This window comes from Gorilla gorilla, chromosome 4 (genome assembly GCF_029281585.2).
Source record: "Gorilla gorilla gorilla isolate KB3781 chromosome 4, NHGRI_mGorGor1-v2.1_pri, whole genome shotgun sequence".
NCBI lineage: Eukaryota > Metazoa > Chordata > Mammalia > Primates > Hominidae > Gorilla > Gorilla gorilla.
This window is the reverse complement of record NC_073228.2, coordinates 181,281,298-181,306,727: the sequence shown is the minus strand read 5'-3', so window position 1 is coordinate 181,306,727 and position 25,430 is coordinate 181,281,298. Positions and strand designations below refer to the sequence as shown.

General features: G+C 56.9%; 3 protein-coding genes across 20 annotated transcripts in view; all 3 read left to right on the top strand.

Moving 5' to 3' along the window:
• Nucleotides 1-7,123, top strand: part of FAM193B (family with sequence similarity 193 member B) — a 34,886-nt gene extending 27,763 nt beyond the window's left edge. For all 14 annotated transcript variants that reach the window (XM_019026804.4, XM_031011392.3, XM_055386373.2 and 11 more), the window contains 4 exons: nucleotides 1,671-2,691; nucleotides 2,844-2,919; nucleotides 4,799-4,896; nucleotides 6,731-7,123. In XM_019026804.4, coding sequence (XP_018882349.2) covers nucleotides 1,671-2,691; nucleotides 2,844-2,919; nucleotides 4,799-4,895 — 1,194 coding nt within the window. In that variant the 3' untranslated portion in view covers nucleotide 4,896; nucleotides 6,731-7,123. The remainder of the gene's footprint in view (nucleotides 1-1,670; nucleotides 2,692-2,843; nucleotides 2,920-4,798; nucleotides 4,897-6,730) is intronic.
• A 2,001-nt stretch (nucleotides 7,124-9,124) lies between these two features.
• On the top strand, nucleotides 9,125-14,618 carry DDX41 (DEAD-box helicase 41). The gene is made up of 17 exons (XM_004043097.4): nucleotides 9,125-9,275; nucleotides 9,359-9,469; nucleotides 9,747-9,906; nucleotides 10,001-10,075; nucleotides 10,205-10,265; nucleotides 10,373-10,509; nucleotides 10,942-11,014; nucleotides 11,131-11,284; nucleotides 11,363-11,499; nucleotides 12,347-12,509; nucleotides 12,710-12,841; nucleotides 13,113-13,184; nucleotides 13,319-13,415; nucleotides 13,550-13,699; nucleotides 13,802-13,873; nucleotides 13,989-14,099; nucleotides 14,268-14,618. Exons 1-17 carry the CDS (start codon nucleotides 9,249-9,251, stop codon nucleotides 14,402-14,404), a joined length of 1,869 nt encoding a protein of 622 aa, XP_004043145.1. The 5' UTR covers nucleotides 9,125-9,248; the 3' UTR covers nucleotides 14,405-14,618.
• A 101-nt stretch (nucleotides 14,619-14,719) lies between these two features.
• On the top strand, nucleotides 14,720-24,572 carry DOK3 (docking protein 3). 5 transcript variants are annotated; one of them, XR_010134014.1, is made up of 8 exons: nucleotides 14,720-15,275; nucleotides 15,615-15,653; nucleotides 16,533-16,715; nucleotides 17,648-17,953; nucleotides 21,368-21,467; nucleotides 21,563-21,735; nucleotides 21,818-22,903; nucleotides 23,087-24,572. XR_010134014.1 is itself a non-coding variant. In XM_063707018.1 (7 exons), the coding sequence occupies exons 3-7, from the start codon at nucleotides 16,650-16,652 to the stop codon at nucleotides 22,493-22,495; spliced, it is 1,323 nt and encodes a 440-aa protein (XP_063563088.1). In that variant the 5' UTR covers nucleotides 14,720-15,275; nucleotides 15,615-15,653; nucleotides 16,533-16,649; the 3' UTR covers nucleotides 22,496-24,572. The 5 variants fall into 5 exon arrangements, 3 of the variants coding, with proteins under 3 accessions (XP_063563088.1, XP_063563089.1, XP_018882351.1); XR_008679626.2 differs by having other exon boundaries at nucleotides 15,615-16,715; XM_063707018.1 differs by having other exon boundaries at nucleotides 21,818-24,572.
• Nucleotides 24,573-25,430: the final 858 nt, after the last annotated feature.

The following is a 25,430-nucleotide window of genomic DNA, read 5'->3' as shown; positions in this document are numbered from 1 at the left end:
GGCCTGGCCTGCTGCCTCACAGCCTCAATGGTCGGTAAATGGTTGTCAGATGGAATTGAGAAACAGGAACTTCTGAAGATCAGGCCTGGGTGTATTGTCCTGGCTCTGCCACTTCCTAGCCACCTCCTCCTCCTGTTCTTTCCAAAGTCGAGGTTTCTCACCTATAAGCAGAGGGTCATGATGCAGCAAAGACAGTGGCGAGGATTAAAGGAGACATCTATGGGAAGTGCTGACGGTACAGAGCAGAAAGTGTGTGTTTCTGTGCTTTCTCCTCTGGCTTCCAGAGTGTATATGGTTCCATATCATTCCCTCCACACCAGTAGTTGTCAAACTTTTTTTTTTTAGCAGCCAAACTTCTCTGTGAAATCTGTGTGGTGCTGGGGGAGCGAGGTGAAGGGCCCTTGGTCCTCGTTGGTCCAACCCCGGGCCTCTGAGCCCTACTCACAGCTAGAAATGCTGCTGCAGCTGCTGCAGACCAAGCTGCTCCCTGAGGGCCACGAAGCCCAGCCCCACCTTCACACATGAGAAAGGACCCCACACAGACTCTCAGCTGTCCTCCTACTGACCCTGGAATGTAGAGATACCTCTTCTTCCTAATTTACAAATAGGGAAAGTAAGGTTCAGAGAGAATAAGTGATTTGTCCAAGGTCCCACAGAACAATTGACTGTAGTCCATTGTGGAGCCAGCGTTCACAAAAGATAAGTGCCTGCTGGGACGCAGGGTCACCCTCTGTACATTGACTCCGAGGTGGTAGCAAGCCCTGGTTTCTCTCACCAGCTGCCCTTTCATGTTTCTCTTCCTCCATTCCCAAATCAGCTGGAAGTACAGGAGGCAGTGGGAGTCAATGGCGCCAGGCGCACTACAGCAACCTCCTTCCCGAGGGTTTTTTATCTGCCGCCTGTCTCCCTCTAAAGGCATCGTTGGCCTTGAGGTGGGATGGAGAGGTTGGGGTGACTGAGATCCCACAGACTTTCATTTTGATTCCCTAGATCCAGATCTATCAAAGCCAACTGGCAGGGCCTGGCCTCTCTGAGCCTTCCAGGCCTCACCTGGGCAAAGGAGCAGCTCTCACATCTTGCTGTGTAGGCCAGTGTGTTTGTCCATGGTATGCCATTGGGCACACTCTAGGTGTGACCTTGATTACTTGAGACCAAGTGTGCAGCAAGTGGCCTCTCTACGGGAACACCGCCCTCTTTGGTAACACCCAGACATAGCATCAGGAAGGCACATGCCTTCCCAACCAGAGTAATCTCATCTACCCCCACACCTGCCTCCTGTAAGACCCCGTGATGGCATGGCTTTTTCCCCACCACCCGTAGGGGTGGAGAGAATGCCTCTCTATTAGTGGTCTTCACATGCATCCCCACTTTGGCTTTACTCCGGAATTATTGTCCCCATTTTGCAGATTAGTCCACTGAAACTAGGGCTCTGGGTGAACAAGCTGTAAAAACCCTACCCTCTGTGGGGGTGACTACCCCTGCCCCCAGGACATGTACCTGTCTGGCTGCAGTTTGCCCTCACTCCTGCAGGGTGGGTAAGCAGGCTAGGATTTTAAGGCTTTGCTTCCAGCAAGTTAGTGGCAAAGCTGGGCCCCAGGCTGAAGGGTCAGGTACCACATTGTGCCTGGCAGTTGACAGCCTCCTGCTAAAACTGCCTCTTGCCTTGGCAGGAAAAGGAGAAGGCCCAGTTGGCAGCAGAAGCTCTAAAGCAGGCAAATCGTGTTTCTGGAAGCCGGGAGCCAAGGCCTGCCAGGGAGAGGCTCTTGGAGTGGCCCGACCGGGAACTGGATCGGGTCAACAGCTTCCTGAGCAGCCGTCTGCAGGAGATCAAAAACACTGTCAAAGACTCCATCCGTGCCAGCTTCAGTGTGTGTGAGCTCAGCATGGACAGCAATGGCTTCTCTAAGGAGGGGGCTGCTGAGCCTGAGCCTCAGAGTCTACCCCCCTCAAACCTCAGTGGCTCCTCAGAGCAGCAGCCTGACATCAACCTTGACCTGTCCCCTTTGACTTTGGGCTCCCCTCAGAACCACACGTTACAAGCTCCAGGCGAGCCAGCCCCACCATGGGCAGAAATGAGAGGCCCCCACCCACCATGGACAGAGGTGAGGGGGCCCCCTCCCGGTATCGTCCCCGAGAACGGGCTCGTGAGGAGACTCAACACCGTGCCCAACCTATCCCGGGTGATCTGGGTCAAGACACCCAAGCCGGGCTACCCCAGCTCCGAGGAGCCAAGCTCAAAGGAAGTTCCCAGTTGCAAGCAGGAGCTGCCTGAGCCTATGTCCTCAGGTGGGAAGCCACAGAAGGGCAAGAGGCAGGGCAGTCAGGCCAAGAAGATCGAGGCAAGCCCAGCCCCCCAGCCCCCAGCCAGCCTAGAGGTTCGCAGTGCCAAGGGCCAGGTCGCTGGCCCCAAGCAGCCAGGCAAGGTCCTAGAGCCTCCCAAAGTAGGCAGCTGTGCTGAGGCTGGAGAGGGGAGCCGGGGGAGCCGGCCAGGACCAGGTTGGGCTGGCAGTCCCAAAACTGAGAAGGAGAAGGGCAGCTCCTGGCGAAACTGGCCAGGCGAGGCCAAGGCACGGCCTCAGGAGCAGGAGTCTGTGCAGCCCCCAGGCCCAGCAAGGCCACAGAGCTTGCCCCAGGGCAAGGGCCGCAGCCGCCGGAGCCGCAACAAGCAGGAGAAGCCAGCCTCCTCCTTGGGTGAGTGCACCAGGAACCGAGCGGCTGACCCCCTACCCCAGCCAGGCCACGGGGTGGAGGGGCAGCCTTTGTGTGTAGACAGCGCTGCCCCCAGAGCATAACCCCAAAGGCCTGGCCATGGGCACTGAGCCCTCCTGGCTGTGTCTTCCTAGACGATGTGTTCCTGCCCAAGGACATGGACGGGGTGGAGATGGATGAGACTGATCGAGAGGTGGAGTACTTTAAGAGGTAGGTGTGGGCTGCCTGCTCTCCCACTTGTGGAGGACTCCAGGTCCTGCCCACACTCAAGCCCTGCGTTGTGCCTCAGGCCTCAGAAAGGCCTGCTCCCTTGGCCCTGACCCCTTGGGGAGGCTCACCGCCCCCCCAGGCCCTCTCCCACCAGCCTGCCTGCCGAAAACCCACGGAGCCACTGGGCAGGATGGCACATCTGGGAAGGTGCAAGAGATAGGAGGAGGCATGTCAGGCCCCAAGAACCAGGGCTTTTTCCAGCTTTATTTGCTTTGTGTCTTCACTTGCACATTCTCTGCTTTGCCTGGGCTGAGGTCAGTGAAGCAGTCTAGACCAGGAGTCTGGCCATGAACATGCAGCCTACTGATAAATGGCATAGAGTCGGGGAGGATAGAAGGGGTGGGGGCTGGCCAGGAGGCCTTCCCAGGAGAGGTGGTAACCAAGTTGAAACCTGAAGAGTAAGAATGAGTTGGCCAGATAAGATGAAAAGGTATTCATGCCAAGGGGGCCAGTGAGTACAAAAGATTAGGGTGAAAGAAACTTGGCATACAGTCACCCTCCATATCTGCAATCAAAAATATTCAGGAAAAAAAACACAAAAGATAGCAATACATTACTAAATAATGCAAATTTTGTAAAAATTAGTATTTTTGGCCGAGCGCAGTGGCTCATGCTTCTCATCCTAGCACTTTGGGAGGCCGAGGCGGGTGGATCACCTGAGGTCAGGAGTTCAAGACCAGCCTGGCCAAGTTGGTGAAACCCTGTCTCTACTAAAAATAGAAAAATTAGGCAGGTATGGTGGCACGTGCTTATAATCCCAGCTACTCGGGAGGCTGAGGCAGGAGAATCGCTGGAACCTGGGAGGTGGAGGCTGCAGTGAGCTGAGATTGGGCCACAGAACGAGACTCCGTCTCAAAAAAATACGTATTTTTACAGGTGGTGGCTCATGCCTGTAATTTCAGCACTTTGGGAGGCCAAGGCAGGCGGATCACTTGAGGTACTTGAGGTCAGGAGTTCTAGACCAGCCTGGCCAACATGGTGAAACCCTGTCTCTAATAAAAATACAAAAATTAGCCGGGCGTGGTGGCAGGCGCCTGTAATCCCAGCTACTTGGGAAGCTGAGGCAAGAGAATTGCTTGAACCTGGGAGTCAGAGGTTGCAGTAAACCAAGATCGTGCCATTGCACTTCAGCCTGGGTAACAGAGTAAGACTCTGTCTCAAATAAATAAAAAAATATATATAATAACTACATAGCATTTACATTGTATTAAGTATTTTAAGTAATCTAGAGATGATTTAAAGTATATGGGAAGGCCAAGCACAGTGTCTCCCACCTGTAATCCCAGCACTTTTGAAGGCCAAGGTGGGAGGATCACTTGAGCTCAGGAGTTCAAGACCAGCCTGGGCAATATAGTGAGACCCTATCTCTTATTTTAAAAAAAATAGTAATTTAAAAAAAAAGTATATGGGAAGAGCAGTGCAGGTTTTATGCAAATACTACACCATTTTTATATAAGGGATTTGTGCATCTGCAGAGTTTGGTATCTGGGCAACTAATCCCCAGCAGATTCAGAGGGACGACTGTACTTAAGGGAATGACGGAAGCCAGCCTAGCAGAGCTAGAGAGTCAAACACCAGATGAGGAGGAACTGGAATCCCAAGGCAGTTTCACTGTCTTCATACGTAGTTCCCTGGGCCCAGTCCAGAAGCCCCCAAGCCAGCAAAGCTCCTATGCCTGCTAAACCCTAACACCTGAGAGCCAAAGAGGTTTTGTAGAGAACCTGGTCTCTTAGTGATGGGGACATGGTACCTTAGGAGTCCAGTGAGCAAAAGAATGAACCTCTGATTGTGCTTCTCATGTGTCCCCCAAACCCAACAGGTTCTGTTTGGATTCTGCAAAGCAGACTCGTCAGAAAGTTGCTGTGAACTGGACCAACTTCAGCCTCAAGAAAACCACTCCTAGCACAGCTCAGTGAGGTACAGAGACCCCAAGAGTTACATCCACTGCCTCTCCCTGTGCTTGGCCACCGTCTCTGTATGCTCACCAGACCATTCTGTGCTCTGGGGCACAGGGAGTTGGACTTGGGGCATGGGAGCCCTGGCTTCTGTCTGCATCTTCACAGCAATGGCACAGCTGGCTACAGCCTCCAAAGGTCAAGGCCCCATCTCCTCCTGCAGCCACTCACCTGTAGGCCTCTGTTCTTCTATTACTCCTCCCTGGGCCCTGCTGCCCATGCTCCTGAAGGTCCCCTTCCTGGACTGGCATCTCCTAAGGCATAACCATCAGGGTCTTAACCAGCTGATTTCAAAAGTGCCCAGGTAGCCATCAGACCCATGGGGCTGCCCTCACCCCTGATGTTATCAGTCCTTGTGTCAAGTCCCACTTCCTGCCCTGGGCTCCTCAGTGTAGGCTACCAAGGTGCTTCCCAGCTGAAGCAGTGTAAGAAGGGGCCAGCCCTGAGTGAACATCGTGGGGGTGCAGATGGGCTGGGCCGACGCCTTGTGGGTCATTTAGGCATGGAGGAGTTGATGGGGGCTACCCAAAGCAGGGCAAGTTCCATGAGGATATTGGTAGCCACAGTGCCTCCTAGAGGAAGAGACCTGGGTGCCAGATGGCATTGGCATCCCCTCCCAGCCACCCACACAGGTCCTTTTGTCTGAAACAATGATGTACCAGATGATGATCTGGACTGGGAACAGACAACTGGAGAAGGCACTGGGCCTGGAACCCTATTGATGAAGAGAAGGGCAGCTAGCAGGCAGACCTTGGGCTGGGGGCTGAGTGGCTCTGCAGTTTCATATCTCAACCCTCAGCTGCGTCCCTGGGGTCAGGCCTTTTCTGGCTGGCAACCACACAGCTGTCCTGGAGACTGTGGAAGGCTGGGGCAGGCAGACTGAGCTCACAAACAACTCACTTCCCCCATGATGGCCCCACCTGTCTTTCTCCTCTTTCCAGTGCCAGGCCAGCTCCTCTCTGGGCCTAAGCAGCAAACTTCCTGGACCCTCAGCTCCCCAGGGGCAGCTCAGAGAGCCTGCAGCCAGGACAGCCTTCAGAGCTGGGGCTCCCTGTGACCCTTGTGCTGCCCCAGAGTCCAGACTGTCTTCTTTACACTCACTTTAGTCCTCCTCTCCTCTGAAGGGGTTGGGCTCAGTCAGCCCCCTTTGCCAAACTGAGATGCCCACAAGCCCCAGAAGTATCTTCCAGATCCAAGGTGGCCTCCTGCCTCTTCTCCACCTCCATGGGAATCAGGAGTAGCAGGAACCCCAGGCACTTCATCTGTTATCCCTACTGAGAGAAAAGAGATCGCATTTCCTCCCACAAGCCCAGTTCTGTCATTCAAGAAATCAAATGCAACTGTCTCCTTCCACTGCCTCCTCTTGACCCTTTTTCACCTGGTCTGGCCTCTTTTCCAAGATAGGAGATGCCCCTCTCCCCACCCCCTAGTAAGCGCTCTCCTTTGAGCCTCTTCACCCTCCCCCGGGCTGTGCACCTACAGTCAGAGGCAGGAGCACAGCTGCACAGCTGGCCTCCCAGCCCCTGCTGATGGACAGCAAGTGCCAAAGGCTGGATCTACTCAAGGATTGTCCCACACCTTGTCAGGATCCTGGGACTGGGGCTCTGTCTCCCAACCCGTTAACCTGCATCCTCTGCTACAGGTGATCCAGGGAATCTTCAACATTTTCAGCCCAGGGAACAAAAATAGCAGCCAGCTGTTTCTGCTACCAGAGACCCATGGGTACCCAAGTGACATGGGGAGGCTGGAGCATGGCCCGTTGCTTACTGCGATTCTGCTCTTTTTTTCTTTCTCAGGCCCTGCCCAGGCTGAGCTTCTTCAGGGCGTCCTGAGGCCCTGACTGCCAGCTGAAGGCGTATAATTTTTCCCTCCGTGTGCCCCACCTACCCGTCCAAGACCCTCTCTGCTCCCCACCATCCTGGACCAACCAAAAGCTGAACGGATGCCACACTGTGCTGGGGCCCCTTGACCTCAGCAGAGCCGCTTCCTGGTGCTACGCAGCCTCCACACTCAGAGCCCGTGGACTGGGCTGGCCTAAGGGCCAGGGCTGATGGTACTGCTGGCCCAACACTGCTCTCTTTGTGTTTGGTTTTTTTGTTTTTGTTTTTATTTTATTTTTTTCCAATTCTTTACTTTTGATACTGTGAAGATCTTTCGTGCCGAAAGATAAAGCAACATTTGGACACAGAGTTGGCATGTTGATGATTTGTGGGTCTGGGCGGGGAGGGAGTTGACGGTGTGCTCAGAAGCATGGGCTCTCCCTTAGTCACTAACCCTAGCATGCACCATGCATCAGCAGTTTGGTGCTGTTGTCCCATTTTACAGGTGAGGAAACTAAAGCCGATAGGAAAGTGACTCCGCTCAACTTAGTCTGGCCGATTAGCATTGAGCGCAGACTGGTATGATTCTGGCATCTGTGCCCTTTTCTCCTTTTGGGAGGTCTCTGGTATGTGAGCCTGGGGCAGCCCCTTCCCCACTCTTTCCTGTTTCCCTCTTTGCAAGATGGGTGAGTTGGAGGGGTTGAAGATGGTCTCTGTGCATCTGGATGTGAGAAGAGGTCTAGGAAAGACCCTGAGGCCTTCATGGATCTGTAGCCTGGGCCATCGAGGCCCCTCACACTGACTTCACACAGTCAGGGGAAGTTGGGGGTAAATTGAGTTTTTTATAAATTAGATCTGATTTTCCAGTGGGGGTGGGACATGTAGCTGAGGACTTGAGAGTTAAGAGGATAATGAACTCTTCTGTAAAGTCAAGCAAACTATCTCATCCCCCGAAATGGATCTGGTTTGTAAATTTGGATTTTAATACGAGTTTTCCCAAAATGCCCCTGACACACTTGTGTCCAAACTCCATGCCCCAAATTTAGTTTTCGCTCCTAAAACCAACTCGAGGTTATGTGGGGAGCTAACAGGGTCACTAAGAGCCATGTATTTGGGTGTTGTGAGCAGGACCAGAAACCATGTCCTCCTCCATCCCTCCCAGGTTGAGACCCACCATGGGACTGGCAGTAAGCACCAGCTTCTTTATTTTTTTATAGAGATGGGGTCTTGCTATGTTGTCCAAGCTGGTCTTGAACTCCTGGCTTCAAGCGATCCTCCTGCCTTGGCCTCCCAGAGAGCTGGGATTACAGGAATGAGCCACTGTGCCCAGCCTAAGCTTTCTTTACTAAAGAAGACTTCATGAATTCCTGTGTATCCTTCACATCCCAGCTAAGAGGCCATTGTACTGTGAAAACTATGACACTTCGAAAAGCGGTACCTTGTCTCAGGATCTTTCTCTTTAAGACCAGTTATCTGTCTATATTTCTAGTCTCAATCTACATAAGCTCCTCGCACACCAGGTATGTGTCTTGATTATCATCTGCTTGAGCGCAGTGCCAGCGCCCAGCACACACTCTTGAAGGAAAGAAAGCACAGAGCTGACCAAGTCATTCCTCAAAAGTCTCTAATAAAGTTGAAACCACTTACTCTGACAGTCACAGCAGGCATGCTCTGGTCACAGTCTCCTTTTCTGGCCTTAGGTCCGGCTTCCCCATCCCACCCCTGCCGCAATGCTGTTGCCTGGTGAATCTGTGTACTTGCACATCGCCAGACCTGTATTCCTGCAGCGCCCTGGCCCAGGATGCCTCTCCTCTCCCGTCCTGAGATTGCCACGCTTCCCTGGAAGCGCCCCCCAGGCAGCTCTGTTACAGCATTTACAGTAATAACCGTTTACATTTATACAGGACCTCCCACTTCAAAACCACTGCCATCCGTATCTGATGCGTGCCCCACCAGTGAACGTAGGTGTCACACAGGCGCAGTCAGGGAGGCAGGGTGTGTCGAGCGGTTTAGCCCGCAACCCCGGCGTCCCCGGCAGGGATGAAAGCGCAGGGCCCACGCGAACTCGGCCCGCAGCTCCCGGCCCTAGAGGACGCACTGTCCGCCGGCAGGGGCGTGCCCAAGACGCCATGCTCCGGGAGAGGTTGGGCACCTGGCAGGCCGCCCCGACTCCGGATCAGCTGTCTCCGCTGCGTACGTCTTCCTCTTCCAATGGGCTTGGATTGAGCCTTCTAGCGCATATTCCAAGTCCTCCAGTGTCCCACAATGCCTTGCAGCCGGTTTCGCCCTCGGTCCTGGCAACTGTCGCGTAACCACCCATGAAAACGTCCATGCTTCGCCGTGCGATAGCATCTCCGGAACAAATTTGTCCCTCTGCGCGATCCGGAACTCCGAGGTCGTTCCTACGCGCCGGCGTTCGCCTCTTCACATCGGATTGGGTCTCACGCAAGGATGAGGCGGGGTTTCGCCGTGGCGCGCATGCGTGCAGCAAAGAATGGAGGAGTCGGAACCCGAACGGAAGGTAGGAGAGAGGCGAGACCCCGCGCGTGTGGGAGCGGGCGTGAAGAGGGGAGCAGGCCGTGCCTGACTGGCGTGTGCTTGCAGCGGGCTCGCACCGACGAGGTGCCTGCCGGAGGAAGCCGCTCCGAGGCGGAAGATGAGGACGATGAGGACTACGTGCCCTATGTGCCGTTACGGCAGCGCCGGCAGCTACTGGTGAGGGGCACGCGTCCGGGGAGGGATGGGGCCGTGACCGCCGGGTCGCAGGGGGCGGGCGTGGCCTCGGCCTCCGTGGGGAGGAGGGCAGTCTGAGGAGTGAGCTTCAGTACACCAGGGCGCGGCCCCCAGACAAACGAGGGACCGACGGCTTGATCTGAGGGGTAGGGCAGCTCTGCGCCTCGGGCACAGGACCCTCGCCCCAAAGCCAGGATCCTGACGCTGACCTTGTGGACTCCGTGCCCATTCTATCTGTGGGTCCTGGGTGGAACCTCAGCTCCAGAAGCTGCTGCAGCGAAGACGCAAGGGAGCTGCGGAGGAAGAGCAGCAGGACAGCGGTAGTGAACCCCGGGGAGATGAGGACGACATCCCGCTAGGCCCTCAGTCCAACGTCAGCCTCCTGGATCAGCACCAGCACCTTAAAGAGAAGGCTGAAGGTGGGCTAGGCAGCACTGCCTGGGCGGGAAAGAAGAAGCTGAGCCTGGCACACCGTTTTGGTAGCTGTCTGACATCTTCCACTTCTTTTCTCAGCCCGCAAAGAGTCTGCCAAGGAGAAGCAGCTGAAGGAAGAAGAGAAGATCCTGGAGAGTGTTGCCGAGGGCCGAGGTATGGTTGTAGCCAGGATAGTGAGAAGGTGGACTGAGTCTTCTCCTCCTAGCCCCAGGCATGTTATATTTCAAGGGATCTGGCTTCTCAGAAGCAGGAGCCAGCCCTGAGCCATGTCTCTCTCTTCAGCATTGATGTCAGTGAAGGAGATGGCTAAGGGCATTACGTATGATGACCCCATCAAAACCAGGTATGTCTGTACAGTCTGCAGTTGCCCTTGCTTAGGATGGTACATGCAGGGATGCTCCCAGGCCAGCTATTCCCAGGGCTCTCTTGATCCCTGTTACCCATCCACAGCTGGACTCCGCCCCGTTATGTCCTGAGCATGTCTGAAGAGCGACATGAGCGCGTGCGGAAGAAATACCACATCCTGGTGGAGGGAGACGGTATCCCACCACCCATCAAGAGCTTCAAGGAAATGAAGTTTCCTGCAGGTAGTCAGGGGCTGGAGAGAGACACCACACTTTTATAATTAAATGCTTGTGAGGTTATGTCCTGGCTCCCACTGAGCTCAGCCACATCTGCATTGGATCCAGTCACTGGGGCTGGAGGGATTTGAGGAGGAGTTTCTTTAGGTTCCTTGTTGCCCCAGCTGTACGTGTTCATTGTTCTCTGCTGTTACAAAGCTTCAGGAGGAAAGTGCCGTTGGGCATAGACACTGGGTACAAATCCTGGCTGCACCTAGCCTGTGGGCCTTGGACAAGTCTCTTTTTTTCTTTTTTTTTTTCCTCTCTCTCTCTCTCTCTCTCTCTCTGAGCCTCAGTTTCATCATCTGCAACTTGTAGGGGTAGTGCCAGTTTTACAGGCTTTGGGGCTCTGAGAAAGTACCTGTGGGTCATGAAGATGATGTCGGTTGGTTTTCATAGCCATCCTGAGAGGCCTGAAGAAGAAAGGCATTCACCACCCAACGCCCATTCAGATCCAGGGCATCCCCACCATGTGAGTGTGGACTGTGGACCTGGGGTCCTTGAGGAGGGCTAGAACAGGGAGGAGCAATGGCTAGGTGTCCTTCATCTTCTGTTGAAATTGGCCCTCGGGTCATCCTCTCCCAACAGTCTATCTGGCCGTGACATGATAGGCATTGCTTTCACGGGTTCAGGCAAGACACTGGTGTTCACGTTGCCCGTCATCATGTTCTGCCTGGAACAAGAGAAGAGGTTACCCTTCTCAAAGCGCGAGGGGCCCTATGGACTCATCATCTGCCCCTCGGTAAGATAGGCTGGCCTGGAGGGCAGGCCAGAGATTGGGGCTGCCATCTGGTGCCAGCCTTTGTCCCTCTGCCTGCAGCGGGAGCTGGCCCGGCAGACCCATGGCATCCTGGAGTACTACTGCCGCCTGCTGCAGGAGGACAGCTCACCACTCCTGCGCTGCGCCCTCTGCATTGGGGGCATGTCCGTGAAAGAGCAGATGGAGACCATCCGACAGTGAGTGCTGGCGCTCCCTCCCCCCACCTCTGCCACCTGCGAGTCTGTGGAAAAGCTAAAGGACCCTTTACCTTAGCCACTCCACAGATCTTCACAGAGGGCTGCTGTGAGTGCGACCCTCAAGGAGCTCCCAGTCTAATGGGGAGGTCAGTTGGGGGAGGACAGAGGGATGTGGCCAGGTACTATAGGAGCACGGCAGATGGAATGGCCCACCTTGCTGGGGACATCTGGGAGGTGGGAGCTCAGAGAAGGCTTTTCCGGGAAGGTGACGTTTGGATTGGGAAGAGGGGCAGTCCAGGCTGAAAGCACAGAGGCGGACGGCCCAGGAAGGTCAGGGTCATTCAGTGGTCAGTCAAGGAGGTTGAGGCACTGGGGTAGGGCTGGATCCCAGTGGCACCTGTGTCCTTTCAGTGCTGTGCGGTCCTCTGCAGACCACCAGAGGCCCTGGACCAGGCCCTCTGTTCACAGATGGGCCAGACCCCATCCCGGAGGCGTTCCTCCACGGACTTCTGAGTATTAGGGAGATGTGGGCACAGAAAAGGTGAAGCCAGTGGGCCAGGAAAGCGAGCCCAGAGTAAAGCTTCTGGAGCTTGATGACAGCGCTTCTGGGTGAGAGGCTGACCCAGGAGAAGGGGGAAGGCGCGCCAGGCCGAGCGGTGGTGAAGATGGCTGCAGTGCCTTGGGAAAGAGCTGTGTGCTATACATAGGGCAGGTGGTGGGAATGATGAGAAGGGGACAAAGAAATAGGAAGGAGGACAGAGAGCAGAGCAGATGCAGGGTGCCTGCTTGCCTCTAGATAGGTGATAGACCTGTGGCCCCAACCTCAGGGTCTCTCCTTGGTCCCCAGCGGTGTACACATGATGGTGGCCACCCCAGGGCGCCTCATGGATTTGCTGCAGAAGAAGATGGTCAGCCTAGACATCTGTCGCTACCTGGCCCTGGACGAGGCTGACCGCATGATCGACATGGGCTTCGAGGGTGACATCCGTACCATCTTCTCCTACTTCAAGGTGCTGCCCCCGCCCGGCCAGGGCACCCTGCACCGCCCCCCACTGCACACCACATCAGACTGCAGGGACCCCATGCCCCTGGCCACCCCAACCCGCTGCTCATACTTTGTGGGCTGTGTCTCAGTTGCTCAGCTTCCCCAGACCCCATGCCCCTCAGCCCAGCCCTGTGTGCCCTTGGTCGCAGCCCCCCTCTTCCTCAGGGCCAGCGACAGACCCTGCTCTTCAGTGCCACCATGCCGAAGAAGATTCAGAACTTTGCTAAGAGTGCCCTTGTAAAGCCTGTCACCATCAATGTGGGGCGCGCTGGGGCTGCCAGCCTGGATGTCATCCAGGTGGGCAGGTGCTCCTGATGGGCGGTCTCTCACCTGTGGGGGCTGGATCTGACAAGTCTCCCTGAAGCTGATTGGAGCCGGGGGTCCACCTTGTGGGAACCAGGGGTTTCATTCAAAGCCCCTGACACTTAACCAGGGCCATTTTTAGGGCACCCAGCCCTTGGCGGCCAGAGGCTTCTGGTCACCTCCTGGTCCAGATGACGGGCCATGGCAGGGCTGTGGCGGGTAAGCCTAATCTCAAGATCACCTGACCTGATCTTTGTGGTGGCAGGAGGTAGAATATGTGAAGGAGGAGGCCAAGATGGTGTACCTGCTCGAGTGCCTGCAGAAGACACCCCCGCCTGTGAGTGCAGCCAAGCCAGGCCGGGGCCAGAGTCCCCAGGACCAGGGAGGGCTTTGGAGGGGACAGAATGCCAGGGGAGGGGAGGTGGGTGTCCAGGCAGTTAGCCCCTGACTGGAGTTGGTCTTTCCGGACAGGTACTCATCTTTGCAGAGAAGAAGGCAGACGTGGACGCCATCCACGAGTACCTGCTGCTCAAGGGGGTTGAGGCCGTAGCCATCCATGGGGGCAAAGGTCAGGGTGGTGCAAGCACTGGCTTGGACCCTGCTGCAGTAGCAGCACTTTACCTAATGCCTTCCCCTGCCTGGTTGGCCTGCCACTCCCCTATCCCATGGTGGCTCTGACAGTGTCTGCCTGACCCTCCCCAGACCAGGAGGAACGGACTAAGGCCATCGAGGCATTCCGGGAGGGCAAGAAGGATGTCCTAGTAGCCACAGATGTTGCCTCCAAGGGCCTGGACTTCCCTGCCATCCAGCACGTCATCAATTATGACATGCCAGAGGAGATTGAGAACTATGGTAAGAGCCTGGGGCCCAAGGGCATGGGCTAGGCCGGAAAAGGGCCAAGCCAGGCCCCTAGTGTCCAGCGATGGGCCAGAGACTCTGTCCTTCTCTCTGCAGTACACCGGATTGGCCGCACCGGGCGCTCGGGAAACACAGGCATCGCCACTACCTTCATCAACAAAGCCTGTGGTGAGTCTGTTACCAGAGCCATCTTAGCTGTTCCCTGGGTCCCCTGCCTGTGGCCACCCAGGTTCTGGCCACAGGGCCCAGGATGGGCCCTGATGCTTCCCCACTCCTCCCCCAGATGAGTCAGTGCTGATGGACCTCAAAGCGCTGCTTCTAGAAGCCAAGCAGAAGGTGCCGCCTGTGCTGCAGGTGCTGCATTGTGGGGACGAGTCCATGCTGGACATTGGAGGTGACTGCAGAGCGGGATCCCCGAGTCCCCAGCCGGCAGGTGGCAGGGAGGGGTGCTGGAAGTCAGAAACATGAAACCGGTGGACCGAGGGTGCCTAACGGGGGGCCCGAGGTCCAGGGTGTGGATCCTGGCCCTTGACTTGGCTGACCCCTGTCCCCATTCCCCCAGGAGAGCGCGGCTGTGCCTTCTGCGGGGGCCTGGGCCATCGGATCACTGACTGCCCCAAACTCGAGGCTATGCAGACCAAGCAGGTCAGCAACATCGGCCGCAAGGACTACCTGGCCCACAGCTCCATGGACTTCTGAGCCGACAGTCTTCCCTTCTCTCCAAGAGGCCTCAGTCCCCAAGACTGCCACCACTCTACACATACAGCAGCCCCCTGGACAGAATCAGCATTTCAGCTCTGCTGGCCTGGAATGGGCCAGGCTGGTCCTGGCTGCCTGTTCCCTGTGCTCTTCAGAATTACTATTTTTGTTTCCTTTCACCCCAGCTGCCATTAAAGCACAAACCTCTAGCCCAGCCCTGGCCCTGCCTCTGTGTTTCACCTCATCCGCCCCCTGGTTCCTGGACAGACGTCACCTCTGACCTCTGGAGCCCCTCTGAGGCAAGGCCCCGGCATCTCCCGCTAGCACTGCCAACACCTGGCCCGCTGGTACTTGGCTGTGGAAGGAGCCACCGAGCTGGTGCCCGCCTCTGGGGACTCAGGGTCTCTCCACTGGGTTGTCTGAATTTATGACTCAAGGAGGGACCACATTGGCGGGCCAAGGGGAAGTGCTTGGATTCTCTGGTCTCCCTGGCCAGCTGTCATAGCTCTCAGGCCCACTCTTCCTGTCAGGGCTGTGATGTTTCAGGGACTTCTCCCGAAGCCCCTTGGGAGGCTGCTGCTTGCCTCAGGACCCCCACCCACTGCCTGCCTGTGCCAGCCACCTGGAGGAAGCCCTCCACTCTGTTGACTGAGGAGGCAGCAGATGTCATAGAACTGCCATTTAGGCCACAAGCTCTCCCTAAGCCTGCTCTGTGCCCAGCTCTGCTGAGCTGTGAGGACCTAGATGGGCCAGGGAGATGGCTGCCTGGGAAGCCGTCAGGCGAGGGGAGAGAAAGACGCACACGCAGAAACGTGGACGGCAGTCACAAGACCGCTAGCAGATGAAGCAGGATCTCAGCATCTGGTGAGAGGTAGGCAGGGAACGGCACAGGCGGCCACACTTCCTCTGAGCCAGGCACTTTGCGTGTATGGCCACATGCTCATTCCAGTGAGACAGCGGTTGCTCAAGCCATAGTTGTCACTTGATATGTGGCCTTGGGCAAGTTACTTAATTTTTCTGAGCACCGATTTCCTCACTGTTGAAATGGCGATGAGAACGCAAAGGATGTGGCGTCTGAGGTGGCCGGAGCTTAGGGCTGCTTGGGCCACAGTGGGCACAGAGCTGGGTGCCAGGAGGCCTTTAGGACATATTTCCTGGCCAAGTGCATTCCCAAATGGCATTCCTTATCCTCTTCCATGTTCTCTCCCAGAGGTGGTGCTGAATGACCTGAGGCTGTTCCAGAATAAAGGTATACACACAGCCCCGCTATTGGCATCTTGCTAGGCAAGGCAACAAAAGGCGCCCCCAGCAGGAAGCAAAGCTTTAAATGAACATGTGACCTCCCCGGGGCCCCCTGGGACCTGCCACCCACACACGTGGTTGGGGCCATTCAGGGCTGTGGGTCCCATGTGGACTGGATGCCCAGCGTGAGTATATACCGTGAGGGCCTTTGAGCTCTCGGACAGCGTGGAGTGGTCAAGGAAGGCCTCCAGGAGGAAGAGGTGGCCAACCGCCCCAGGCAGCACAGTGGTGAGGGGGCCCTGGAGGGGCTGGCCTGGGGGAGATGCAGGCCAGAACACACAGGTCCCTAAGTGTTGGGCTGAGGAGCCTGGGCTGCACCCCAGGAAGGGGAGAGACAGGTTGGTCTTGGGTTGTGGAGAGTGCTGCATGGAGCCCCAGTGGGGCAGTGGCCCCTGGGGGGATGCCAAGGCTGGTGTTCAGTGGCTCGTGAGGTGGAGAGGAGCAGGTGAACACGAGAGAGATTTCAGGGAGAAAGAAGAGCAGCAGGATGGGGTGAGGCACTCAAACCAGGATGCCGAGTGGGAAAGCCAGGAGTTGGCTAGAGAAGGGTCCCGGGTGGAGGCAGGGCCAGGGAGTGTCAGGCCCAGGGTGCGCGGCTGCCCGGGGCGGGATGGGGGAGGGGCGGGAACTCATGACTCAGGGAGCCAGACTGCGATCAGACGCTCGTGCCCAGCTGAAGCAGGTGCGTGAGAAGGCTGCCTTCAGGTGGCCAGGGGCTCCCTGCAGGTAGGTGTGGGCACCTTGGGCAGCCAGAACCCCAGGGAGGAAATACATGCTGCCCCCAGCCCCTGAGCTGAAGACAGGCTCCCCTCCCCCCGGCCTGCAGCTGCCTCTGGACGGAGGGACGGGAAGTGGCCAGAAGGGGAAGTGTGAGGAGTTCCCGTCCAGCCTGTCATCAGTCTCCCCAGGTCTTGAAGCGGCGGCCCTGCTCCTGGCTGTGACCATGGACCCTCTGGAGACCCCTATCAAGGATGGCATCCTCTACCAGCAGCATGTCAAGTTTGGCAAGGTGGGGACCCCTGGCTGCCAGGCAGCTGCCAAGGACCAACAGTGGGCGGAGAATGCAGCCTCTGCCCCTGCCTCGGACAGCCCAGGCAGACCTGGGAGACTTGGGAAGGGAGTCAGGGTGGAGGATCCCACCCAGGTATGGGGAGTGGAATGGAGTGCGGGTGTCAGCCTGAGACGGCAGGGGCTGAGCAGGCTCTGCCAGACCCTGCCTCCGGGAGAGACGGGAAATACAGGAGCGGGAGAGGGTCGAAGGCTCAAACCTCCCAGCAGGGAAGAGCTTCACGGCCTCTGACCCATGAAATAGTGCCACCGAGGGCCCTAAATAGGGTGAGGGGCTGAGCTGGAGGAGGCCTCAAGGGTGGAGCCCCTCCCTGCAGCGGCACTGTCCTGGGAGCAAGGAGGCGGGGGGTCACCTCTCCTCGGCAGCAGCCCCACACCCCCGCAGCTCAGCTGCAGCTGCTGCCCAGGCAGATAAACCGTCAGTTTCCTTTGCTCGAAGCTATTTGCATGTTTCCTTCCTTAACAGCTTGGGGCAGAGGCCTCCCTCCCACTCCAGCTCTTGGCCTGTGGCCCAAGTGCCCCTTTTTGGGGGTGAGAGGGAACCAATATAATGGCAGTGTCTGGTGGTCTGCCCAGCCACTGGATGCTTTACAAACATGACCCAGTAGCAGTCCCAGCTCGAGTTATCATGGCCTATTGAGAGACGACATTGACGCTTGTGGAGGTCACAGTTAGGAAAGAGCGGGCTGGGATTTGAACCCAGGGCTGACCAATCCCAAGCATAGCCAAGGCCTCCTTACCTGGCTCCCTGAGAAACTGGGGAGCAGAGGCCCGCTCCTGGCTGAGAGCGTTTGCCGAACAGCTTGTGCTGAGCCAAGTGGCACGGACAATCTGCCACCCAAGGGTCTTCACCCTCCCGCTCCCCTCCCACAGAAGTGCTGGCGGAAGGTGTGGGCTCTGCTGTATGCAGGAGGCCCATCAGGCGTGGCACGGCTGGAGAGCTGGGAGGTCCGGGATGGTGGCCTGGGAGCAGCAGGTGACAGGTCGGCAGGGCCTGGCCGGCGAGGGGAGCGACGGGTCATCCGCCTGGCTGACTGTGTGTCCGTGCTGCCGGCCGACGGCGAGAGCTGCCCCCGGGACACCGGTGCCTTCCTGCTCACCACCACCGAGCGAAGCCATCTACTGGCTGCGCAGCACCGCCAGGCCTGGATGGGCCCCATCTGCCAGCTGGCCTTCCCGGTGAGTGCGGCGGGCAGGGGGGCGATTGGGCTGGGGCACCTGCCCCCGACTTGTCCACTTCCACGCTCACATCCCATCACCCAGCAAGCTCCACCGAGCACCTACAAGCCTGGGAAAAGTAAATCTATAATGACTCTTAGAGGGCCGTGCGTGCCATGGAGAAAATGGACCGCCAGGGGAGCAGGAGGAAGTGAGGGAGCGACGGGCAGGGTGGCCAGGGAAGGCCTCTCAGAGGAGGGCCCTGAATGACAGGAACCCACTGGGCAAAGGTCTGAGGACAGGGGCATCCTGGGGAGTTGTGAACAGAGGGAGTCCCGTGGGCAGAGGCCCGGAGGCCGGACAGTGTGGGGTGTTTAAGGGCAGAAAGAAGGCGACGTGGCTGGAAGGAAAGGAGTGCAGGAGGAAGCCAACTCACAGAGCTTAGGGGAGCGGCTGAAATGCCCCAGGCCACGTGTGTGGTTTTGTTCTGAGTGAGAGGCGAAGGCTTTGGAGGGTTTAAGCCAGACATGTCTGTAAAGCCCCAAAAGGTCTGTGATGGGTCAAAAGGAAGTGAGCCTGGGGGTTCTTCAAAGAGGTAAACAGAGTTACCATGCGGCCCACAGGTCCACTCCTAGGTGTGTGCCCAAGAGAACTTGAACAGGTGTTCAAACAAAACATGTACATGTGAGGCAGGAGGATCGCATGAGCCCCAGAGGTCGAGGCTGCAGTGAGCTGTAATCGTGCCACTTCACTCCAGCCCGGGAGACAGAGCAAGACCCTATCTTAAAAAAAAACCCACATGGACATGAACGTCCATAGCAGCACTACTCACGGCCACCAGAAGGTGGAAACAGCCTACATGGCCATCAGCTGACAAATGGATAAGCAAAACGTGGTCCGTCCACAAGATGGAATACTACTCAGCCATAAAAACAAACAAACACCTGGCACAGTAGCTCTTGCCTGTAATCTTAGCACTTTGGGAGGCCGAGGTAGGAGGATTGCTTGAGCCTAGGAATTCAAGATCAGCCTGGGCAACATAGTGAGACCCTGTCTCTAAAAAAAAAAAGAAAAGAAGAAAGAAAGAAATGTACAGAGAAGGTAACTCCATTGGGATAGAAATCAGATGAGTGTTGCCAGGAGCTGGAGGAAGGGAGAAGTGGGGAGTGGCTGCTCATGGGTACAGGGCTTCCATGTGGGATGATGGAAAAGTTCTGGAACTAGACAGTGGCAACAGTGCACAACCTTGTGAGTATACTAAAAAGCCCTGGTGGCCGGGTGCGGTGGCTCAGGCCTGTAATCCCAGCACTTTGGGAGGCCGAGGCGGGCGGATCACCTGAGGTCAGAAGTTCGAGACCAGCCTCAACATGGAGAAACCCCGTCTCTACTAAAAATACAAAAGTAGCTGGGCATGGTGGTGCATGCCTGTAATGCCAGCTACTCGGGAGGCTGAGGCAGGAGAATTGCTTGAACCTGGGAGGCAGAGGTTGCGGTGAGCCGAGATCACGCCATTGCACTCCAGCCTGGGCAACAAGAGCAAAACTCCGTCTCAAAAAAAGAAAAAAAAGAGCACTGATGATACACTTTAAGATGTAAAATGGGCCGGGCATAGTGGTTCACACCTGTAATCCCAGCACTTTGGGAGGCCGAGGCAGGCGGATTACCTGAGGTCAGGAGTTTGAGACCAGCCTGGCCAACATGGTGAAACCCTATCTCTACTAAAAAAAAATTACAAAAATTAGCTGGGTGTGGTGGCACACGCCTGTAATCCCAGATACTACTTGGGAGGCTGAGGCAGCAGAATTGCTTGAGTCTGGGAGGCAGAGGTTGCAGTGAGCTTAGATCGCACCACTGCATTCCAGCCTGGCCGACAGAGCAAGACTTTGTCTCAAAAAAAAAAAAAAAGGCCGGGCGCGGTGGCTCACGCCTGTAATCCCAGCACTTTGGGAAGCCAAGGCGGGTGGATCACGAGGTCAGGAGATCGAGACCATCCTGGCTAACACGGTGAAACCCCGTCTCTACTAAAAATACTAAAAATTAGCCGGGCGTGGTGGCGGGCGCCTGTAGTCCCAGCTACTCGGGAGGCTGAGGCAGGAGAATGGCGTGAACCCAGGAGGCGGAGCTTGCAGTGAGCCGAGATCGCGCCACTGCACTCCAGCCTGGGCGACAGAGCGAGACTCCGTCTGAAAAAAAAAAAAAAAAAAAAAAAAAGTAAGATGGTTAAAACAGTAAATTTTATGTTCTCTGTATTTTATCATATTTTAAAAATCAAAAAACAAAAGGCAGTTGAGGTTAGGCATAGAGGTTCATGCCTGTAATCCCAGCACTTTGGGAAGCCGAAGCACGTGGATCACCTGAGGTCAGGAGTTCGAGACCAGCCTGCCCAATATGGTAAAACCCTGTCTCTACTAAAAATACAAAAAATTAGCCAGGCATGGTGGTGGGCACCTGTAATCCCAGCTACTTGGGAGACTGAGGCAGGAGAATCACTTAAACCCAAGAGGCGGGCTGGGCGCGGTGGCTCATGCCTGTAATCCCAGCACTTTGGGAGGCCGAGACGGGCGGATCATGAGGTCAGGAGATCGAGACCATCCTGGCTAACATGGTGAAACCCCATCTCTACTAAAAATACAAAAAAAATTAGCCAGGCCTGGTGGCGGGCACCTGTAGTCCCAGCTACTTGTGAGGCTGAGGCAGGAGAATGGCGTGAACCTGGGAGGCGGAGCTTGCAGTGAGCCAAGATCGCGCCACTGCACTCCAGCCTGGGCGACAAGAGTGAGACTCCATCTTAAAGAAAAAAAAAAAAACCCGGGAGGCGGAAATTGCAGTCAGCCGAAATCTCGCCATTGCACTCAAGTATGGGTGACAGAGCAAGACTCCATGTCAAAAAAAAAGGCAGTTGACAGGAGCAAGGAGCCTGGTGAGGAAGCTGTGGCATTTGACCCGGCTGTGTTGGCTATGGGCCAGGGTGGTCCTAGTAGAGGAGCTGAGTGGGAAAGAGCACAGGGGACATGCTGAAGGCCTGGGTGTGGGGATGAGGCAGAGATTGGGGGCACCTTGCAGGGTCGTAGCAGGTGGTTGCAGTGAGATGGAGGAAGACACCTGGGGTACTGCTCTAGGCTGTCAGACATACAGAAGCTGGTCCAGCCAAGCCCAGGGGCTGCAGGGGACATCCCTTTGTGTCCCCAGTGATCTGCAGCTCTCAGACACCCTCAAGCACAGCGCCTCTTTCCCAGCCCAGCACTCTCAGTGGGGAGCCAGGTGGGAGAACAGGCTCGGAAGGGGACCCAGGCTTATGCAGCGAGCTGGGCAAAGCTGGAACTGGAGCCCAGGCCCCTGGATGCCCCCTGGCTTGTGGAGTTCTGGGATACTGAGGGGAGGGGACAGGGCATGGGAGTGCGGTGCTCTCACCTTTGACTTGAACTCATTCCCCAGGGGACAGGGGAGGCCTCCTCAGGATCCACAGATGCCCAGTCTCCCAAGAGGGGCCTGGTCCCCATGGAGGAAAACTCCATCTACTCCTCCTGGCAGGAAGGTAAGTTGGAGGACGTGCAAGGGCAGCCTCAGCCCCCCACACCCAGGGCTGGGTCTTTTTGGGACTGACGGAGCTGTCCTGGCCACCTGCCACAGTGGGCGAGTTTCCCGTGGTGGTGCAGAGGACTGAGGCCGCCACCCGCTGCCAGCTGAAGGGGCCGGCCCTGCTGGTGCTGGGCCCAGACGCCATCCAGCTGAGGGAGGCCAAGGGCACCCAGGCCCTCTACAGCTGGCCCTACCACTTCCTGCGCAAGTTCGGCTCCGACAAGGTGAGGTGCAGGGGTGGGAAAGGGTGAGGGGCTGACACCCTGGACCCTCCTGCTAATCCCCACCCGTGTCCCCTGTGCCCAGGGCGTGTTCTCCTTTGAGGCCGGCCGTCGCTGCAACTCGGGTGAGGGCCTCTTTGCCTTCAGCACCCCCTGTGCCCCTGACCTGTGCAGGGCTGTGGCCGGGGCCATCGCCCGCCAGCGGGAGCGGCTGCCAGAGCTGACCAGGCCCCAGCCCTGCCCCCTGCCACGGGCCACCTCTCTGCCCTCCCTGGACACCCCCGGAGAGCTTCAGGAGATGCCACCAGGACCTGAGCCACCCACGTCCAGGAAGGTGCACCTGGCCAAGCCCGGACCCCAGAGCCTGCCGCTACTGCTAGGCCCGGAGCCCAACGATCTGGCGTCCGGGCTCTACGCTTCAGTGTGCAAGCGTGCCAGTGGGCCCCCAGGCAATGAGCACCTCTATGAGAATCTGTGTATGCTGGAGGCCAGCCCCACGCTGCACGGTGGGGAACCTGAGCCGCACGAGGGCCCCGGCAGCCGCAGCCCCACAACCAGTCCCATCTACCACAATGGCCAGGACTTGAGCTGGCCCGGCCCAGCCAACGACAGTACCCTGGAGGCCCAGTACCGGCGGCTGCTGGAGCTGGATCAGGTGGAGGGCACAGGCCGCCCTGACCCTCAGGCAGGTTTCAAGGCCAAGCTGGTGACCCTGCTGAGTCGTGAGCGGAGGAAGGGCCCTGCCCCTTGTGACCGGCCCTGAACGCCCAGCAGAGTGGTGGCCAGAGGGGAGAGGTGCTCCCCCTGGGACAGGAGGGTGGGCTGGTGGGCAAAACAGTGGGCCCATGCAGACACACGCCTGTGTCCACCCTGGCCTGCAGGAACAAGGCAGGCCGCCTGTGGAGGACCTCAGCCCTGCCCTGCCCTCCTCATGAATAGTGTGCAGACTCACAGATAATAAAGCTCAGAGCAGCTCCCGGCAGGGGCACTCACGGCACACGCCCCTGCCCACGTTCATTGCGGCCAACACGAGCACCCTGTGCCGGTTCCAGGGGCACAGGTGACCTGGGCCTTACCTGCCACCCGTGGGCTCAAATCCACTGCAGCAGACAGACGGGATGGAAATCATTAGGACTCCATGTTGCCCTGCACGGCCGAGTGACACGAAGAGGCAGGTGGAGGGAGCCGTGAGGCTTACTTGTCAGACTTGGGAAGGAGCAACATGAGGGCCCAACTGGAGACCCGGAGGCCCGAGCTGGGAGGAGGCAGTGGGGGCGGGGTGCAGGTGGAAGGGATTTCAGAGACACCCTCGCCCAAAACACTTGTTCCCTGCTGAAACTCCAACAATTTGCAGATACTTCTGGGAACCCCAGGCGTCAGTCTCCTCATCTGTAAAGGAGAGAGAACCGATGACGTATCAGGCATAATCCTTGATGAGAGTTTGCTGCGTGCCTACTCAGCGCCAGGTGCTGGGGGACACGGCCGTGTTCAGGACAGCCTTGGTCCTGTTCTCTGGGAGCCGACATTCCAGGGGGAGAGAAGTTTCCTGAAGACTTCCATGCTGCGTCCCCTCCTCTGCTCCTGCTCCTGCTCCTGGCGCCATCCTAGGAGCCAGCCATGCACGCAAGCATCATGCCTCCAGGACTCTGACTGCCCAGCCCCTCACCGCAACTCCACCTCAGCTGCACACACCCTTGGCACATCCTGAACCTCATTTTCATGACGGACACACAATTTTTGCTCTCTCCTGTCCAAGCCTCATCCTCTGGCCGCCACCTCCTTCCAGCTCACTTCCTTTAGCGTGGCCAGTACCGCCCCTGCCTAGGCATGTCGACCTGCAGGGACCCTTTTCTGGCTCTTCGAGGCCTCTGCCCACCGTCCCCTCTTTGTTCTCCATAGTCCCTTCCCCCTGTTCTCTCTCGTTTCATCTTACTGGTCTGGCAAAGTCCCCGGCCTTCGGCAAGCCCAGACCTCCTCTGTGCCTGCACACAGCTGCCCACAGCCAGAGAAATCCATTTAAGCAGACTGCCTGCATCCTTAACAGTGCAAGGCAGGCACTCCCTGCCACAAGAGACCCTGTTCCCTAGTAGGGTTCTCCTCCCCAGAACCTCCTGTCTATCCCCACCCAGTGTCTCCTCACAGGCATATTGGGGAAACAGGTCAGGCTCTCCCACCGTATCTGCAAGTGTACTGGCATCCATCTGTCTTCTTCCTACCCCTACAGTAGAAACAGTGTCTGTCCCCAGCTGTGCTCTGATCCCGGCTCCTCTCACCTCAGAGCTTGGAAAATTGAGCTGTCCCCACTCTCCTGCGCCCATTCATCCTACCAGCAGCTTTTCCAGCCACACGCAAACGTGCTCTGTCATTTCACATTGTAAACCTTCCCTTGGCCTCACATTCCTCTTCGGCCACCTCCCTGTTTCTCTGTTCCTCTTCACAGCAAAAACTGTTCAAAAGAGTTGTTGATTACTTTCATTTCCACTTTCTCACCCCCATTCTCCCCTCAATTAACTCTCCTTCATCCCCATGATGCCATTATGTGGCTTTTATTAGAGTCACCAACCTTATTCTCCAAAACAAAAGCAACAAGGACTTTGACTTCTCAGCAGCACTCAGCTCTGGTTCTTGAAACACCCCCGTTACTTGCTATTCCTCCTACCTCATAACAATCTCCCTCCCAGCCTCTACTGCTGCCTTCTCTGAGTTCTTCCCAGGGTCCTAGGCTCAGATATAGTGTAGCTCAACCCTGCTACACAAAGAATCTCCTGAAAGCCTGTAGAAATGTCCATGCATGTTCTGTGAGTGATCTACCAAGAAAATAAAAAATTTTAAAAATCAAATGCCCATGCCTGGGCCCACACGCAGGGGCTCTGATTTCATCAGTCTGGTAGGTGGGTTCTGGGCATCCACGCTCACTGGATTTCCGGATGATTGTAGTATGCAGCCTAGGCTGGGAACCACTGGCCTCAGCAAGCCAGTCATTCTCCAGGTGTCACAGACCCTCTAGGTGCTAATGACCCCGAAGGTCTGTCTTCAGTGCCCACCTCCCCCTGAGCTCCAGATTTAGGAATCCCACTGCACACGAGACATCTGGATGTGGAAAAGACATCTCCAGATCCCATGGGTGAAAGGGGGTTGGGGGAATGGAGACTCTGGTGTTCTTCCAGGATGTGTGTGGACACAGAACGCAAAGCCTGGAGGGATGCTAGAGCCATAGGGAGGAAGATTTCGGCTCACTTATTCATGCAAGCACTTCCTGATGGGTAAGGTCTTAGAGCAAGCTGAGGCCAAGAGGCGGGCAGTCGAGGTGCTGCTGCAGGCACCCCCACTCCCTACAGTGGCAAGCCCAAGCCCAGCCCTTGGCAGCTCAACAAATCCCAGGACACGCTGAAGGTCACCCAGAGAGTCAGGGGCATGGCTAGAACCAGAACCCAGGACTCTGGGGACCCAGCATGGCATCCTTTCCTTCATTACAAATCTGAGCTGCTTTGTTTCCTAGGGATTTCTGTGATATTCCAAGGGGACTGTGGGAAAGAAAGTCCTTGGAAACCACCAGGACGCTAGAGGCCTGGCCTGGAGCCTCAGGAGTCTCGGCCACCAGAGGGCGCTGGGTCCTTGTCCAGGTCCAGTTGCTACGCAGGGGCTGCCTGTGCTGGGAGGCTCGCCAGGGGACACAGACCAGAGCCTTGCACCAGCCC

Coding starts and splice junctions, on each gene's coding strand:
- DOK3 (XM_019026806.4), top strand. CDS start 16,479: ATGCTGCCCCCAGCCCCTGAGCTGAAGACAGGCTCCCCTCCCCCCGGC. Junction 16,716..17,647: donor AGCATGTCAAGTTTGGCAAG/GTGGGGACCCCT, acceptor CCCCTCCCACAG/AAGTGCTGGCGGAAGGTGTG. Junction 21,736..21,817: donor GCAAGTTCGGCTCCGACAAG/GTGAGGTGCAGG, acceptor CCCTGTGCCCAG/GGCGTGTTCTCCTTTGAGGC.
- DDX41 (XM_004043097.4), top strand. CDS start 9,249: ATGGAGGAGTCGGAACCCGAACGGAAG. Junction 11,015..11,130: donor ATCCAGGGCATCCCCACCAT/GTGAGTGTGGAC, acceptor CTCTCCCAACAG/TCTATCTGGCCGTGACATGA. Junction 13,700..13,801: donor AGAGGAGATTGAGAACTATG/GTAAGAGCCTGG, acceptor TTCTCTCTGCAG/TACACCGGATTGGCCGCACC.